Here is a 15,740-nt window from a genome sequence, read left to right on the forward strand (position 1 = left end):
GAAGTAAAGTGCACTCTGCTACACTGGTGGGAATTTGGGGCCCTGGCAACGTGCATGTGCTCTTTAAAATTGGAAATAAAAAATATGAACCACATAGCACCTAATGATTTGGAGTTGCTATGTGTGTGTATTAAGCATCCAGGTATTTAATTTAAATTTTATAGTTTTAATAGGCTCAGTTGATTAGCTGGGCTCAAGTTTCTTATGCTGAGAAATCCTGCCCTTCTAGCTAATTGTTTTATATCCTCTCTTCAGGTTTGTATAAGAATATTTATTCTCTATATATGCTCTGTCTGCTTGTTAAATATTTTTAGATTCCTACACTCTAACCTCTATGTAGTAATTGATGATGTGCGTTATGGCACTTTCTCCTGGCCTATCTTGGCCCCTTCTTATCCTTCTCCACTTAAGCAGTATCTTCAAGTCCAATGGGTCTCCACTTGAAACACTGCCAGGACCCTATGTGTCATGTGGAAAATCCTGTTGGAGATAACACTTGTACTAGCATTCTATATTTTGTTATAAACGTAAGTGGAGTGAGTCCAGGCTCTGTGACACCTGAAGTTTGATCAGTTCAGGGAAAACTCTCTTTAAGAAAAAAAAGAAATGATGATGACAGCAGAGCTACAGACATGAAAAACCTCCTGGTTCCGGACATGGAGGGAAGTTGGAGGGGAAGGAGATAGTAGTCTCAACTGATCGAGGAGAAAATACCTTTCCTTGCAGATTTTACAAATACATTCGAAGTACTGCCAGGGCACCTCCCAGAGCCTTGGAAAGTACTCGTACAAATGGGTGAAAGGATTTGAACTTTTATCATGGAAAATCACCCCCGGACATAATCCTGTCCAACCTGCTCCATATCACCCACACGATAATCGAATATTGCACAACAAAATTAAAGTTTTTGTGAGGCATAGGCCAGACCTTAGGGGAGTCCTCATTTCAACTCACCTGACAGTACATCCTTTGCAGTCACCTTCTTTTTCTCGGAAATTCCACAACCCTATAGGTTTGCTGTCAAAGTAGGTTTCTCCCATACAGCCCGTGAATGTAATCACTCGCACGGCATCGGCCTTCTGCAGAGAGAAACATAATATTTGTTAGAATTTAGAATTTCACAAGAAGTCTTAGAGCACCCAGGAGAGTTACTAGCAGTGAGATCTGGAGTAGTTATTATCCGCTCTTTCTGATACTCTTGGTTTGCACCTATTCATCTTTTAACCGTATTATATCCTCACAGATCCTGGTTATTTATGGGCTACACCAGTTTATCACCATTAGTAAATGAACACTTCCTAGCTTCCGACTTCAGGTGAGCTGCTTATCCACTTTGAGATTCTATTTCCTTGTCTCTGGGTTGGGATCGTTAGAATTAAATTGGGTAATTTATTTATGGTACCACAGTCAGTGCCTGGCGCAGAGGAGCTATTTAATTAATGTTAGTGTTCGTACGCCACTGAAGAGACATCGCTCCAAAGATCTTGAGAAGGGGCGCATACTGACTACACAGAGGGAACAAAGCTTACATAGAGATCACTTAATGATAGTGCTGTCCCCAACTTTTCATTTCCTCTTATACCCCCAAGCAGGTTTCCAACGCAGGAGAATGAAGGGCAACAGTGAATTTGTAAGAGAAGGGACCATATTGTGACTGTCTGCTGGTATACACAGCACAGGGCCTATTAGGGATCAGTAAATATTTGTTGAATGACAACCCTGGTGTCATTTTCACAGGGAAAGGTCTTAAGCTTGAGATATAACACAATCATGAAGGAGGGGAATGACCTGGTCCACTCTAGAGAAACTTGCTGTAATTTAAACAACTATTTCTTTTGGCACTCACACATTGTAGATAAATTCTATATTCCGGTACCTGTAACTTTAGAAACGCTTTGCCAAAGGCTTCCCCACAATTACCTGAGTAATCTAGGGTTAAAAAAAAATGAATTGACCTGTTGGGTTCTAGAACAAATGTAGGAAGATGATCCCTGAATAGCTAAATGTTTGTAGTTACAATTTAAACTCAACATGTGCTTCTTTCTATTGCTGTGTCCGAGGGGTGCGCTGCCTTGTAGGAAGACTGTGTGTCCCAGCCACTGACATTTACAAGTCAGCACGGCCCTTGGAATTCTCCGTTATCAGTTGGAGTCTCCCTTGATTTTCTGGAGGTTGATTATCCTACTTGTGGATTCTACTGCCTTTTTGCTTTTCCTTCTTGCATCCTAAAAACTAGACTAGGGATATTTTCCTGCTCCTTTGAATTTTCATCAGCATGTTGATTCAGTTACTTGTTTTCAGCTTTTGGTTCATATTCTGATGTAGCAGGAGCCTTGAAACTCTTGGCCAAAATGGTTAAGATTTTCTGTAGATTTCAGTCGTCTGTTTTCTTTTACCTTGAGACCGGCATAAGAGAGTTTCTTTACGTCTGGTGACATCTGAATAATAATAAGAACTATTTAAGATGCAATTTCATGTGTGACTACCACGTTTTAGGCACTTGTTGTAAATTTTATGCACATAATCTCTCACTACTCACAGTGGCAGTGAAACGTGGTGACTAAGAGTGGAGGCTTTTGTGCCTGGTAAACTGTTCAAATCCCAGCTCTGCCACTAACTGCTGTGTGACCTTGGTCAAGTCATTTAACTCCTCTCTGACTCAGATTCCCTAACTATAAAATGAGGAGGATATTATCTACCTTTTGGGGTTGTACGTTAATTCATGTAAATTACTTATAATACGACTTAGCCTATCATAGGGTTATAATATGTTACAAAAGTTTATTATTGTATCCTTCACTATGCAAGCAAGGTAGATATATATTTTTTAAAGATTTTATTTATTTATTTGAGAGAGAAAGAGAGCGAGAGCATGAGTGCGCACCAGTGGGGGAGGGGCAGAGGGACTATCAGACTCTGCTGAGCACAGAGCCTGCCGTTGCAGGGGCTCCATCCCAGGACCCTGAGATCATGACCTGAGCTGAAACCAAGAGTCAGATGCTCAAACGAGGCACTCCAGGTGCCACCAAACAAGGCAGATATTTTATCTCCCTTTTCTAGTTGGGAAAACTGAAGCCCAAGGAGCTAAGTGACTTGCCTAAGGTCACATTTTAGTAAGTGAGAGAACAGGGAATCCAACTTGGATTTGATTTCAAGATTCATGGTTTTTATACTACTCCGTGCTACCCCTATATTTATCTTTCTAGGGAGGAGAGATAAAGTTGGCAATATAACTATATATTACTGTGTATCATGTATATTTATATGCGGTTCTAAGAAGTGAGGATGGTTTTAGTGTGTAGTTGTAGAATCAATTCCAATACTTTAGAGTCACATCTCGTACACAAAGCAAATAAAACAACCTCACTCTATATGAAGGTTGAGTTCTCATAAATTTGGGGTCACCCTGGCTTTTCACATTTTCTGACTAATCTCATCCCAGGATGATTCTGACAAGTCCAGGATTATCCATCGTATTTGGTTGTGCTCTCGCATCTCACCTACAGGTCGTTTTCCAACACCTAATTTCATTTAATCAACATGAGCTTCTTTAAAATGCAGGCACTTAGCAATTTGAAATGCACAAGGACCTGTCATGAAGCAATTATGAATATTAAGTGCACTGCTCTAGAAGAATGGAGAGAAGAGCAACTTGAAAACTTTAAAAATCAGGCCATGATTTGAAAGCTTATGGCTTCTGTGATATTTCCCAAGGTATTCATAAATCTTTTAATTAGATGTGAGCTTGAACTTTATAGCACTTCATATCAATAAATCATAAACTGATTCAGAAAATGGGGTATATTTAAAAAACACTTTGCTCTTGAGGCAACTAAAACAAGACTGTAAAAAAATTGGTGCCACAGATAAGGGCAAAACAAGTGTTTAAGTAAATACACACAGGCTTAAAAACATTGTGTTTCCAGACTGGATATTCACAGAAGAAAAAAATTCTTACTCAAAAGAAATGTATGTTTTCATAAACAAATTAAGTAAAAAGTCACTGAGTTTTTGCAGAGCTTTAGCGTGCCTTCCCCCAGAGCAATTATGTCAGGAGTTATAGGCAGAGATGAAACAAACAGCACGGGAAAGAACACACTACCTTCAGTTTCCCAGTCAAGCCACCAACGAACAGCATTGCGTTTGCATCCACATCGAGAATAGTGTACCCTGGAGGAGAAGCTGCGTGGTAGGTACTGGGCACAATGCTGGCTTTGGGTCCATCCAGGGCTCTCACAGAAATGGTCCCATTCCTCCCAGTTCTTGAGGGGTGCGTGTTGAAATGAAATGAAAGAAAATGCAGAACATAAAATATGTATCACATTTATAATAACTTTAGTTTTAAAGGGTACGAAATGTAGGGGCTTGTTTTAGAGTATTTAAGAGATAACTGGGTGCTTAGCTTCAAAAGATCTGGATTTATTAAGTTGCAAATCCAGACCAAGAGTCTGATCTTTGCTGGCTGTTTACTGGCAGACGTGGCCAGGACCGGTGAGCAACACGCCCTGACTCTGCACGTGAGAGTCGAGGTGAAATGACCCAGCAGGATTCAGCGGATGGCGCTGCCCCTGCTTAAACGGAAAGCCTTTTTCCCATTGCCTTACAAAACAATTTACTGTTTACCAGCACATGCTATTTAAACGAGTTGATACTACTTCGCTTAGCATTTTGTCTAATTTAATTCAGCAAGTGAACCCCAAACGAGCCACTCTTCTGCATTATAAGCTGCATCATTTCTCTTAAAATCCCTTGTTATATCTTGGCTCCAAATTTGCTGAAGTAGTCTTCCTGGAATTGTGCATCTTTTATTGTTGGGCATCCCATCTCAATATATATAGTGTAATATCTCATCCTCAGAGTCGTGTATACAAAGTGTATAGAAGAACTGCACTTTTAAATTCAATGAATGGAATTTTGGAAGCTATTATTATTTCATTTCATTTTCTTAAGTGATTGATGTCTATGAATTGTTAAATATGAAAAACTGATCTCTCTTCTGAGACAAGAAGTCATAACAAAACTTGAGGGTCTCTGTCTCTCCCCGCTGTCTCATTTAGGTAATCTTTTTATCTCTGATGGTGCAGCATTAACTGAAGCACATGGAAACAATAGAATGAATTTATCAAATAAGGTTCTTCCTCATCTTACCAGAATGTATCTCTTTTGATCAACGACTTGACCTTTGTGAATATAAATGTTCTTAAAGTCATGAAAGTACTTAATCCCTCCCCTACTCTCAGGCATGGAAGCATGTTGTCTGCTGCTTTCTCTCGCTACACACACACACACACACTCACACACACACATTCACACACACACACATTCACACATACACACATACTCACACACACACACACACTCACATTCCTTTACTGAAGATCTTAAAAAGGAACTGAAAATATTGCTTCTCATTAAGTTTTAAGCTTTTATTATGAAAAAATGTAAGCATATACAAACACAGAGTGAAACTCTCTGTACCCATCATCTATATTCAACAAGTGCTTTACCCAGCTCTAGACCCAGGCCCTTAACTATATCTCTCGACTGTTAGCTGCTTTGGGTTTCATAGGTGTGGAGAATTAGGTAAAGAAGAGAAGGAAATGAGGGGAAAGGATTGAGGACAGGAATGGGTTCTCTACGTTATCTACACACTGCTAGAAGTTAATGGAATGAAAGCTTCAGACAGAATGAATCAATATCCTGTTATTTACCATTTTAAGTAGCACGGATGCGACATGTTATATATTCATGCCAGCATTTAGATACTGCACCTGCCTGTAGGGGCAAGGCTGCTGTGTAGACCAGAAGAGGAGCTAAGCACCAGCAGTAGCCCTCATGCTCTGGCTTGTGCATAATGAGGGCCAGTCTCAGTGCTCCTTCTTCGGGGGAGATAGTATGACTGAGAGTATGATAGCATGACTATGAGACAACCAGATGAACGGCCCAAAATGGATGGGTCACTCTGGTCAATACGTGGAAGGCGTGTAGTTTCCAAACAGATATTACAAAGACACCCATTCAAACACATCTGTACATGGTCGTATAATATATAAAATTTGTATACATGCATACATAGCTACCTCCTTAAAATGGAAAGAAGAGTTTTCTTATAAACTGGGAAACTACTTCCAAATTTTGTTATTTAACTGTCTTAATCTTTATTGAGTTAGTTACCTTGATGCCTCAATACGGTACCAATAAGAGTCATCAATAGTCAAATCCGGATACTCTACACGTCCAACTCCAGATCCAACATCCCAGAGGAAGCTTACTTTGCCTTTCCGCATTTCTATAGCCAGAAAGTCAATCTGGTTCAGAGAAACACAAAAACAATAGATTCAGATATCAGATACCCCGAGGAGGCCAACGGAGTTCTTTTCAACAGGTGCTATTTATAGGTATGTGAAATAATTAGAAGTCTCACAATAAAAATTCCCAAATGATATGATTTATCATTAGGTATGATTAAGTCATATTTTATTATTGCATCTTTAAGGCATCACAAGTATCCATACTGCTGAGGCATATGTGTTAATTTAACCAATTCTACTTTGAAACAAAAGTCTTTTCTCATTCTGGTTCTTGTGGAAGAGACAAAAGAAAATATTTGGATGCAGAATCCATTATTGTTTTCACCAAGGACACTGACATTTTTAAGGGGACAGCTGTGATTTTTTTTAACCCAAGGTGACCTAAAACTTCTCAACCGAATGACAAGTATTGACTTAAGCAATGACTGGTCTGTTGAAAATTTTATTCATTTTGGAAGATTCCCATGCACACAAAGTCAAATGTTCAAATAAAAGGAATGAAAACTTTTGGGGGTAAGTGTTGGTAGAATCAACTTCTGTTTTTTTGGTTTGAGTCGTAAATTTAACATGAGTCAAAAGAGTTTTCAGTGGTAGGGAAGAAGTACACAATTTGTCATTTTCATTTAACATGAAAGTTCATTGTAATTTCTTGGAGACTTTTTTTATAAAGCTTTATTCCTCTTAGTCCTCCTTCTTAAATAGTCAGACCTGAAAACATAATTCTAAATAAATGCTTGTCTACTCATAAATGAAAGCAGATGTGCCTAAATACTGTAAAAAGTTTTCTTCATTTCATTTCTCTTCTAACTTAATTTGACACTTCAGAACTTTGCAAGATAAGATTCAGAGGTTTTCAAATCTGAAAGGCTACATCACACAATTTTGGGACCATGTTATTAGATTCTATACATTTTCCTCACTATGAGGATTAACCTCTGTGTATTCACATATCCAGGAGATGGAAGAAGCTGAACATCAAACTTACAAATTTGGCACTTCCAAGATAAAAAAGGAGGTTGTCAGCAACAGCTGTCTTTACGTTGACAATGATATTATTGTAGCTTCCTTTCTTGATTTCCGGCTTGTATGTTCGAATGCAGTCACCTCCGGAAGACACAGATACTTTGATCTTCAAGAAAAACAAGGTACAAAGAACCAAGACTAAATCTCTCGGCAAATTTGAAATACCTCCCAAACAACCACAAAACCATCATCATCTCTTCTTTGAAGTTATTTTTTTTTATCATCAAATAGAATCATTAAATACCCATATGCAGACACCATTATACTCATTAATGAGGGCACAGAAGAGCAGCTTCCACCAGGGTTTTGACAATGAGCTGTTCACAGCCCCATATCTTGTTAGCACACTACTACTTTTCGGAGCATGCAACTAACAAATTCTTACCTTCATAACTTCCTCCTTTATGAATGTGGGGACATTTTCAAAAGGTGATTTTATATGAAGCTAGTGATAATGATCTTCATTAAGGTTGTTTAATGAAATTTTACGATTCAAATTTCAGTGATTTTGGTATCACTTAAAGTAGGACACCACTTTTCTTTCTGTTTTCAAGAGGAAATTACCTACCCTCTCATGTTCTTATAGTTGGAAGAGGCCAAATAGATTTTGTTCTAGATGTTCTAACAACACGAAGAATATTAATCATGCTACTCAGGACATACATTTGAGAATAAATTATACCTATTTATTAAGTTGCCAGGAAATGAAATGGAAATAATTTTCAATGGTTATCCCTACTAATGTATTTAACAGCTCCTTTTTCTTTTGACTAGTACTTTAAAAATTACTATAAATTGCTAAGAAAGAATAGAACTGAAACTGTTCATATCAATTCTTACTTACATTTAGGGAACCTTTCTTCAGCCACAAATAACACTAGTTGATTATGGGATTTAATTTCCTTTGGTTCAGGTATACCATCAAAGGGGCATTTTCAGGATGGAAGTGTAGCTGCTTGGACACAGGAAGAAGCTGCTGCTTTGCTCCATGAAAGAGCTCAAAGGAGGAAGCAGAGACAGGGAAAGGTGCAAAACTTTTCTTTGCCACTGATTTAAAAGTTCAGCTTCAGGAAGCCTCTTGGGTCTCACTAGCGGTGAATTTTCTAGCACTTTGTGCTACTCAAATAGTTTTTGCACTTGGGAGAAAACCAACTAGCTTTATTGCTCCCCCCATGAAAGGGTACTACGGACTCCAAATAAGATCACCAGTCTCCATATTATGGTGACACAGGAAGCATCTCCAAAAGTCTCATTAGGGAATGGGTATAGGCAGCCCCAGGACTCCTCCCCAAGGGTGGTATAGACTACACCGAAGAGGTGCTGGGTGAAAACTTTTTTTAGAATTTAAATTCAATTAATTAACATATAGTATATTATTAGTTTCAGAGGTAGAATTTAGTGATTCATCAGTTGCATATAACACCCAGTGCTCATTACATCACGTGCTCTCCTTAATGTCCATCACCCGGTTACCCCATTTCCCCACGTACCTCCCCTCCAGCGACCCTCAGTTTGTTTCCTATAGTTAAGAGTCTCTTATGGTTTATCTCCCTCTCTGATTTCATCTTATTTTATTTTTCCCTCCCTTCCCTTTACGATCCTCTGTTTTGAAAAACTGGTTAAGTTTTAAAAAGAAAGCTACGGAGGGGTTTTTGGTTCTGATGAATATATAAATTCAGATGTGTCTGAGAGCTTCTGGGGATATAGCAGATGTGTTGCTTTTCCTACAGACTCTGCAGACGGCATGTATTTGTATATTATCGTTTCGTCACCTCATCTGCTAACTGACTTGCATCTTCTGCAGAGGAATCACATGCTGCAAAGAAACAGGGGCTCAGCCTAATGGAGCCCTGCGTGGTGGCCCAGGGCTAGAATAACCTCAAAGTCTACTGCTTAGACTGTTTCCCTTGTCCTTGCCTTCCTCCTAAGGTTGGGGCCCAGACCACAACTCTGGTACCCGGAATGTTTGCTCTGCATTCTGGGGGAGATTGTCTTCCTGGTAAGTGTGGTTCTCCATCAGGAAGTTAGTTCTTTGCTCCGCAAATGATGGGATTTTCCTTCTATATAAGGTGCTGAGAGTCAGTGAATCAAAATGAGTTGCAGAAAAACAGAACCAGGAAATGTGCAACTTGTGTTCTGGATGTTAACACTATAGAGCACATGTGCAGTGAAGGTTGGCCGAGGGTGTTACATGGTAGAGGAGCAGCTATACAAAGGGTTATCCGAGGGCTTAGAGATAAAAAGTACAGAGCAAAGCAAGAGAAAGATAATATAGTGGAGGGCAGGTAGGGGAAATGCAGCCTTCAGATGTTTTTAATGTTCAGGAAAAGGTACAGGATATGGTGAGTTTTTAGAAATTGTTAGCAAGTGAACCGAAACCATCATCAGAGAAGACCCTGGCACTGAGTAAATTCAATATCTGAGGCAGGGTATAAGCGTCATTGACATCATAAGATGATCAAAGAGAAGAAGTCAAGGTCTGACTGGAATTCATGAGTGGAGCTGAGCAGCAGATTGAGCTATAGGAAATCATATCCAAGTTCCTAGTGGGGCTGGATTAGTAATCAAAAGGAATTGTGTGTGTGGTCTGTTTTATCCTTATTTCACAAATGCTTTATAGGCTTGGCCATCGAGCCGTATTATGGCTAATTTAATCACAACTAACTTCTTTTTGTTTAAAGAATACAATGTGGGGTGCCTGGGTGGCTCAGTCGGTTAAGCATCTGCCTTCAGCTCAGGTCATGATCTCAGAGTCCTGGGATCGAGCCCCACATCGGGCTCCCTGCTCAGCGGGGAGCCTGCTTCTCCCTCTCCTCCCTGCTCGTGCTCTCTCTCACTATCTCTGTTGCTATCTCTGTCTCTCTCTGTCTCTCTAATAAATAAATAAAATCTTTTAAAAAAAGAATACAATGTAATAATCCTCCTTGTTTGCTGTTTAGAGAAGAAATGACTGAATGTGGGCAAAATACATGACTGTTTGATCACAGGATTGGTTTCTGTCCTTGCTTGGGTACACCTGGTGGAAATGATAGCAACCTCCATGATGGTGTGTTGAAAAGGGGATTACCAAAGTGTAGATGACAGAGCACTGAGTACCAAAGCCCAACTGAACTGAGGAAATCCTATCTGAGAATTGAAAGGCTAAGAGAGCAGCCTTTTTAAAACAAAGGATATTTAATGGCAGTAGGAGTTACAATTAATCTACTTTATGGCATACTTTACATACCTAAAAAATATGGTTCTCTGAACAAAATGACGTTGTTATGCCCTAAATGCCAGCAACTTATCTTGTAAAGTAGCCTATTGCTCAACTCTTACACATTTATATGAAAAACCCTCTGGATTTTCTGTTTTCTGGCTTGTGGTTTTGAATATACCCTCAGTACCTGAAAAATTCAGGGAGCCCAAACTCTTGGTCAGCGGTCCAAAGCTACTAATCTCTACTTTAAAATACCTTGTGTGTTGATTTCCAACTGTAGAGACTTCTTAAACAAATTAAAACAGGTAAATCAAAATACAGTATTTGTAAATTTCTCCAGAAGAAGTTGCTAGGACATTTCCCTCTCATAAGAAGGGAGTAATTTCTGAAACACAAACATCTCTTAGAATGTTTGGTTTTATCAATTATTGTTATTTCTAATGTGAGGCCTTTGTAAGACTCCTAAACAAAAATCACTAAGCCTTAGGTATCTCTAAGGCATTCCTCATACAACATTACCAATGAATCATTATGAACTCAATTAAACATTACTGAGGATCCCATTATTATATCTATTGGATTTTCACTGCATTTCTCTCATCCAGTAACTAGGTCATTTGTTTAAAAAGAGTATCAGCTGCTCAATTTCAGAGTCAACAAACTAAAGAAAGCTACTTTAAAAGAAATGTCTTTAATTTCTTGGTCATATTGAATATGTGTCAGGGCCACATACAGACACTCATACCAGGTTACAAATACATTTATAAAATCACGCAAATGTCATCTTCAATTAGTACAAAACTCTCTTGAAAAAAAAATTGGCTCGCTTACATATTTCTAACATCTTATAAAAAATAAGACACTTTGTTGTAACTTCCATTTCAAAAAATGATTGAAAATTTCCTTGAAAGTCAAGGACAATGGTTACTTTTTGTAGCATTTCTTTAAACCTGTCTTTCATTTTGTATTTTGAGACAATTTTATATACTTAACACGCCAGAATTTTATCTTTTTCCCTGCTCAGGGCGAGGGGTAGGAGGCAGCACTCACAACTGATGAATATATGGCATATTTCTAGATTTCTTTACAAGAAGAAATAATAAAAATGACCAGATTTCCCCACACGATGACTAAGAAAATATGGCTAAGTGTGTGATTCACTGGAGAATATTACTATTATTGCTTTTTAAAATTAATATTGCAAATGACAGGAGTGGTATCTCAAGCTCTCCCTTTCTCTAGCTACTTCCACCTGCTACAGTTGGGGCTCTTATTAAAGTTGTCTTCTTCGTAGTTTCCTCTCATTTATGCCCCAAACGACTTCTAAATTCATATTCAAAAAACACAGCTCTGATAATATCACATTTCATGTTCGAGAACTTTCAGCTTCTCCTTACCAATAAGATTCATCCCAGGAACAATTCTGGCTAAACGAAATTGCTTACTTTGCCATCCAAGGCCTAACAAGACCTGGCCTCCATTGACCTTTCCAGTTTAATGTTCACTCGACCAATAATCCTGGAAAACTAGACCACTCTTTCTTGAAATGATCCTGAAACTTTCTTTCCTCTCTGCCTTGGTTCATTCTCAGAATGCTCTCCTTCCTTACTCTCCCCATCCAAATCCAGCACTACCTCACTCAAGGCCTAGCTCAAATTCTTGTCTTTGGGAAATCTTCTGGCCCCTATTAGAGGGGATCTTTTCTGTCAGAACTTTATAGCACTTCCCATTGCTCATGCAATGTAGCACACTATTTGGCATTACCCTAGAGTTATTTATGTACATGTCTTATTTCTTCTATGGTGTTACAAACTATATAAGTAGAAGTTGCCTTCAATATAGGAGATGCTTTTTCTACATGGGCTAAATCTTAGCTAAAACCCCAAACCTTGAACTAACATCTACTTCTTTTCACTTTGTGCTTCACGTATACAATAATCTTATGTCATCATACCGCCCACATGGTTTTCAGATGGTAACTCAATATATGTGTTCTCAACCCTATCTGCTTCTTTACTTTGACCTTATGTACATCATCTTGATGTTCTCAACCCTATCTGCTTCTTTCACTGTGAGCTTATGTACATCATCTTGACTAATTTTTTTATCATTTTCTTAGTCAGGCATGAATTCCTTTTTAAAGTGCACCTTGAACTTACTGTCTTAACCTTGTTTAGAGGTATCATCTATGTATAAGGAGGAGAAATGATATACTGCTCTTTGGGCATTATATTCTTGGCCACTACTCAAAAAATTATAAGTTGATGGATTAAGAAAGGGCATTTCTGGTCATTCTAGTTTCAAAGTTGTTCAGAAAATGGAACTTTCGAGACGGAAAACTTGGAGATCTAAAAAGATTTGCGTTTAAACCTGACAACATAAACTGTTATTTTTTTTCTTCTATTCTAAAGTCACCATGGGATGAATTTGCTAGTCTAGATAAAGTTTCACATTGGCACTTAGCAATTCTACCCTAGTTCACCAGGTTACTATCTTCTAGAAAGTTCTTCTCTCCTAAGAGTTTTCTAATTGGGTTAATAAAGAGCCAAATTTTGATATAAGTGAGGTATTGACAAAAAACAAAAAACCCTGCAGAAATTGTAACCAAAATAATTTGTGTTGTTGTAGTACTCAGACAAAAAATATAGAAAATAATGGTTGTTCATTGCTATTACTCTATATAACCTTGTTCATTCATTGCTGATACAACCCTACTGGTTGGCCTTTTTTGCTTTCATCAAAAGCATCCATGCCTTTTAAACATACAATAGTAAGATTTCCATCTTGCTCTTTGTGCTACTCTATTCAAACAATGATGAAATATATCAAAATTCCCATTTCTATAACAATAAATGGTGATTATTCTTCCTATGAGATGTCTTTTGAAATTTATGGAAAAAAAATCTAAACTTTTTTCCTCCCCTCCGCCTAAAATTGCTTCAGGTTAAAGGAAAATGACCAGTGATTAGTCAACAGGATACACTGGGGGAAGGCATTCCCTCTGGGAATAATACCCAAAATGACAATCAATTACTGACACTGAAAATAAAAAGAGCTTACAGAATTAGCCTGTTTCCGGGCTTGGTTTATCAGTTCCTTTATCTCAGAGATGTTTTTCTTTAGGTTATCCTCAAGTTCCTTGATGGGTTTGAGTCTATCTATCAGACGATCAGCTTCTTGTTCTAGATTTTTCACAGTGGCATCGGCATCTGCAACTGCATGGGACAAGATGAGCGCATACCACACATACACACAGAGATGAGAACAGTAGTAGGCTTCATTACATAATTGGAAGGATTTCATCTTATTCACATGATAAAGCAGGGTGATGACTGCAGAAGCACAGTGTGTGGTGGCAAATGGGAATATTTCAGCTGGGACTCAGGCCGGCCAAAGCAGGAGGTGTTAGAGGTAGAGGACCAACACTCTGGCTTTGTGATCAAGGTGAAAGTTAGCGTTGAAGGTAGAGAATACGATGACCTCAATTCGACGATTAATTTCTAGCTTCAGCCCAAAAGCTAACCTTTATAGAATTTTAGTCACAGAATCAAGGAAATGAAAGTGTTTTAAAATGTCACTTCGTCTGTCCAAGCCAGAAATGTATTTAAATCATTGGTTCATTCTCAGAATGCTCTCCTTCCTTACTCTCCCCATCAATTGCTTTCTGTCACTGTGACTCTGATGAAAAAGTAAAACTGCTTAAGGACCAAGGCTGTGTGCCCTGCTCAGCTATGACTGATCAGCTCTCTGGTGGCCAATGGACCACTGAGAACTAATCTTGGGAATGAATCAAAGGTGCTCAAAAGAATGACATGATTATTTTTAAATTTTTAAGCATATTTATTTATTTATTTTTTATTTTTTGAGAGAGAGAGTGGGGGGGCACACGCACGCACACACACACAGGTAGCATGAGAGGGAGAGAGAGACTCTTAAGCAGGCTCCATGCACAGAGCAGAGCCTGAGGCAGGACTCGATCTCACGAACCTGAGATCATGACCTGAGCCAAAATCAAGAGCCAGTTGCTTAACTGACTGACCCACCCAGGAGCCCCAGAAATTATTATTTTTAAACTAGGCTTTGAATTATTTTGAACTCATGCTCGCAAATATGAACAATATTGTAAGTGATGTTTAAAAAGGACATAAGTCTATTATTAAATTTAAGTAACAGAGTTGCTAGATCAAAGCCTGAAATGCAGGTTACTGGGGTCAAAGCCCTGGTTACATAATTGTATATTCAACACAGACACAGTTACCACTTTGTTTTGTATACTTTTAATAAACCATTTGTCCATTTTTTCCTTCCTTTAATTCCCCAATATTACCCTGATATTCTACAAATTATTCTGGAAATGAGAAAAAATGATTTAATTTAGATTCATGGGAAAAAGAAAAAGGGTAAAGCAAAGACTATTTCAGCTTCATCCAAGAATGCATTCTTTCCTTTGAAAGCTCTCAGATTCTTATAAAATGTTTCCAAATGAAATCCAAAGGTTCCCCACTTCCCTCATTTTTTTTTTCCCCCTTCTATCTTCTGGAGCAGTTGAAGTCTTTTGGAAATTATCTTCTTGATGGTTTTAAAAATAAAACCTCTGTGATATTGAGTTTGATAATTTTTTATATAGTACTTTTTAAAAATTTGTGACTTTCTTCTATAATTATTTGAGTGTATACATTTTAAAATCACTTTTGAAGATAGATTATGATAATTCAATGTTTTTCTAGAAAATTATTGATCTCTTTTAGGCTCTAAAATTCATTAGCATAGAGTTTTGACAAGTACTCTCTTATGTGTTAAAAGTTCCCCCCGCCGTATCTAGTTAAAGCTCCTTTAGAACTTTGCCTATCTGCACTTTATTATTCTCGAGTAAGCCTGCCAAGTATTTAAAATGTTTTATCTTTACACTCCTAAGGATTCACCTCTTGGATTTATCAAGTGTATTATTTTCTGTCTTCTAATTCACCATTTTTTTTTCATCTTCTTTAATTTTATTTTGTCTAACTTACAGGGTTGATAACCTAAATTGTTTATTTCAGTGCTGCTTTAGTAATGTAATCACCCCCATTCTCCACTGAAGACAGCCTTGGTCATATTTTTCAGGTTTCGATATGTTGGATTTTACTATTATTATTTTCCATTCTGCAATTTTATTTTTGACTTTGAATTTAAACTATGAGATGTTTAAGAGAGAATATATCCCAATA

General features: G+C 38.0%; 1 protein-coding gene across 2 annotated transcripts in view; it reads right to left on the bottom strand.

Moving 5' to 3' along the window:
* LAMA2 (laminin subunit alpha 2) overlaps nt 1-15,740 on the bottom strand; it is a 622,013-nt gene that overhangs the window by 70,675 nt on the left and 535,598 nt on the right. For both annotated transcript variants that reach the window (XM_078054754.1, XM_078054753.1), the window contains exons 44-48: nt 13,594-13,748; nt 7,297-7,440; nt 6,175-6,308; nt 4,103-4,262; nt 955-1,079 (exon numbers count right to left, since the gene is read on the bottom strand). In XM_078054754.1, the coding sequence (XP_077910880.1) occupies nt 955-1,079; nt 4,103-4,262; nt 6,175-6,308; nt 7,297-7,440; nt 13,594-13,748 (718 nt within the window). The remainder of the gene's footprint in view (nt 1-954; nt 1,080-4,102; nt 4,263-6,174; nt 6,309-7,296; nt 7,441-13,593; nt 13,749-15,740) is intronic.

Source organism: Halichoerus grypus, chromosome 9 (genome assembly GCF_964656455.1).
Source record: "Halichoerus grypus chromosome 9, mHalGry1.hap1.1, whole genome shotgun sequence".
Taxonomy (NCBI): domain Eukaryota; kingdom Metazoa; phylum Chordata; class Mammalia; order Carnivora; family Phocidae; genus Halichoerus; species Halichoerus grypus.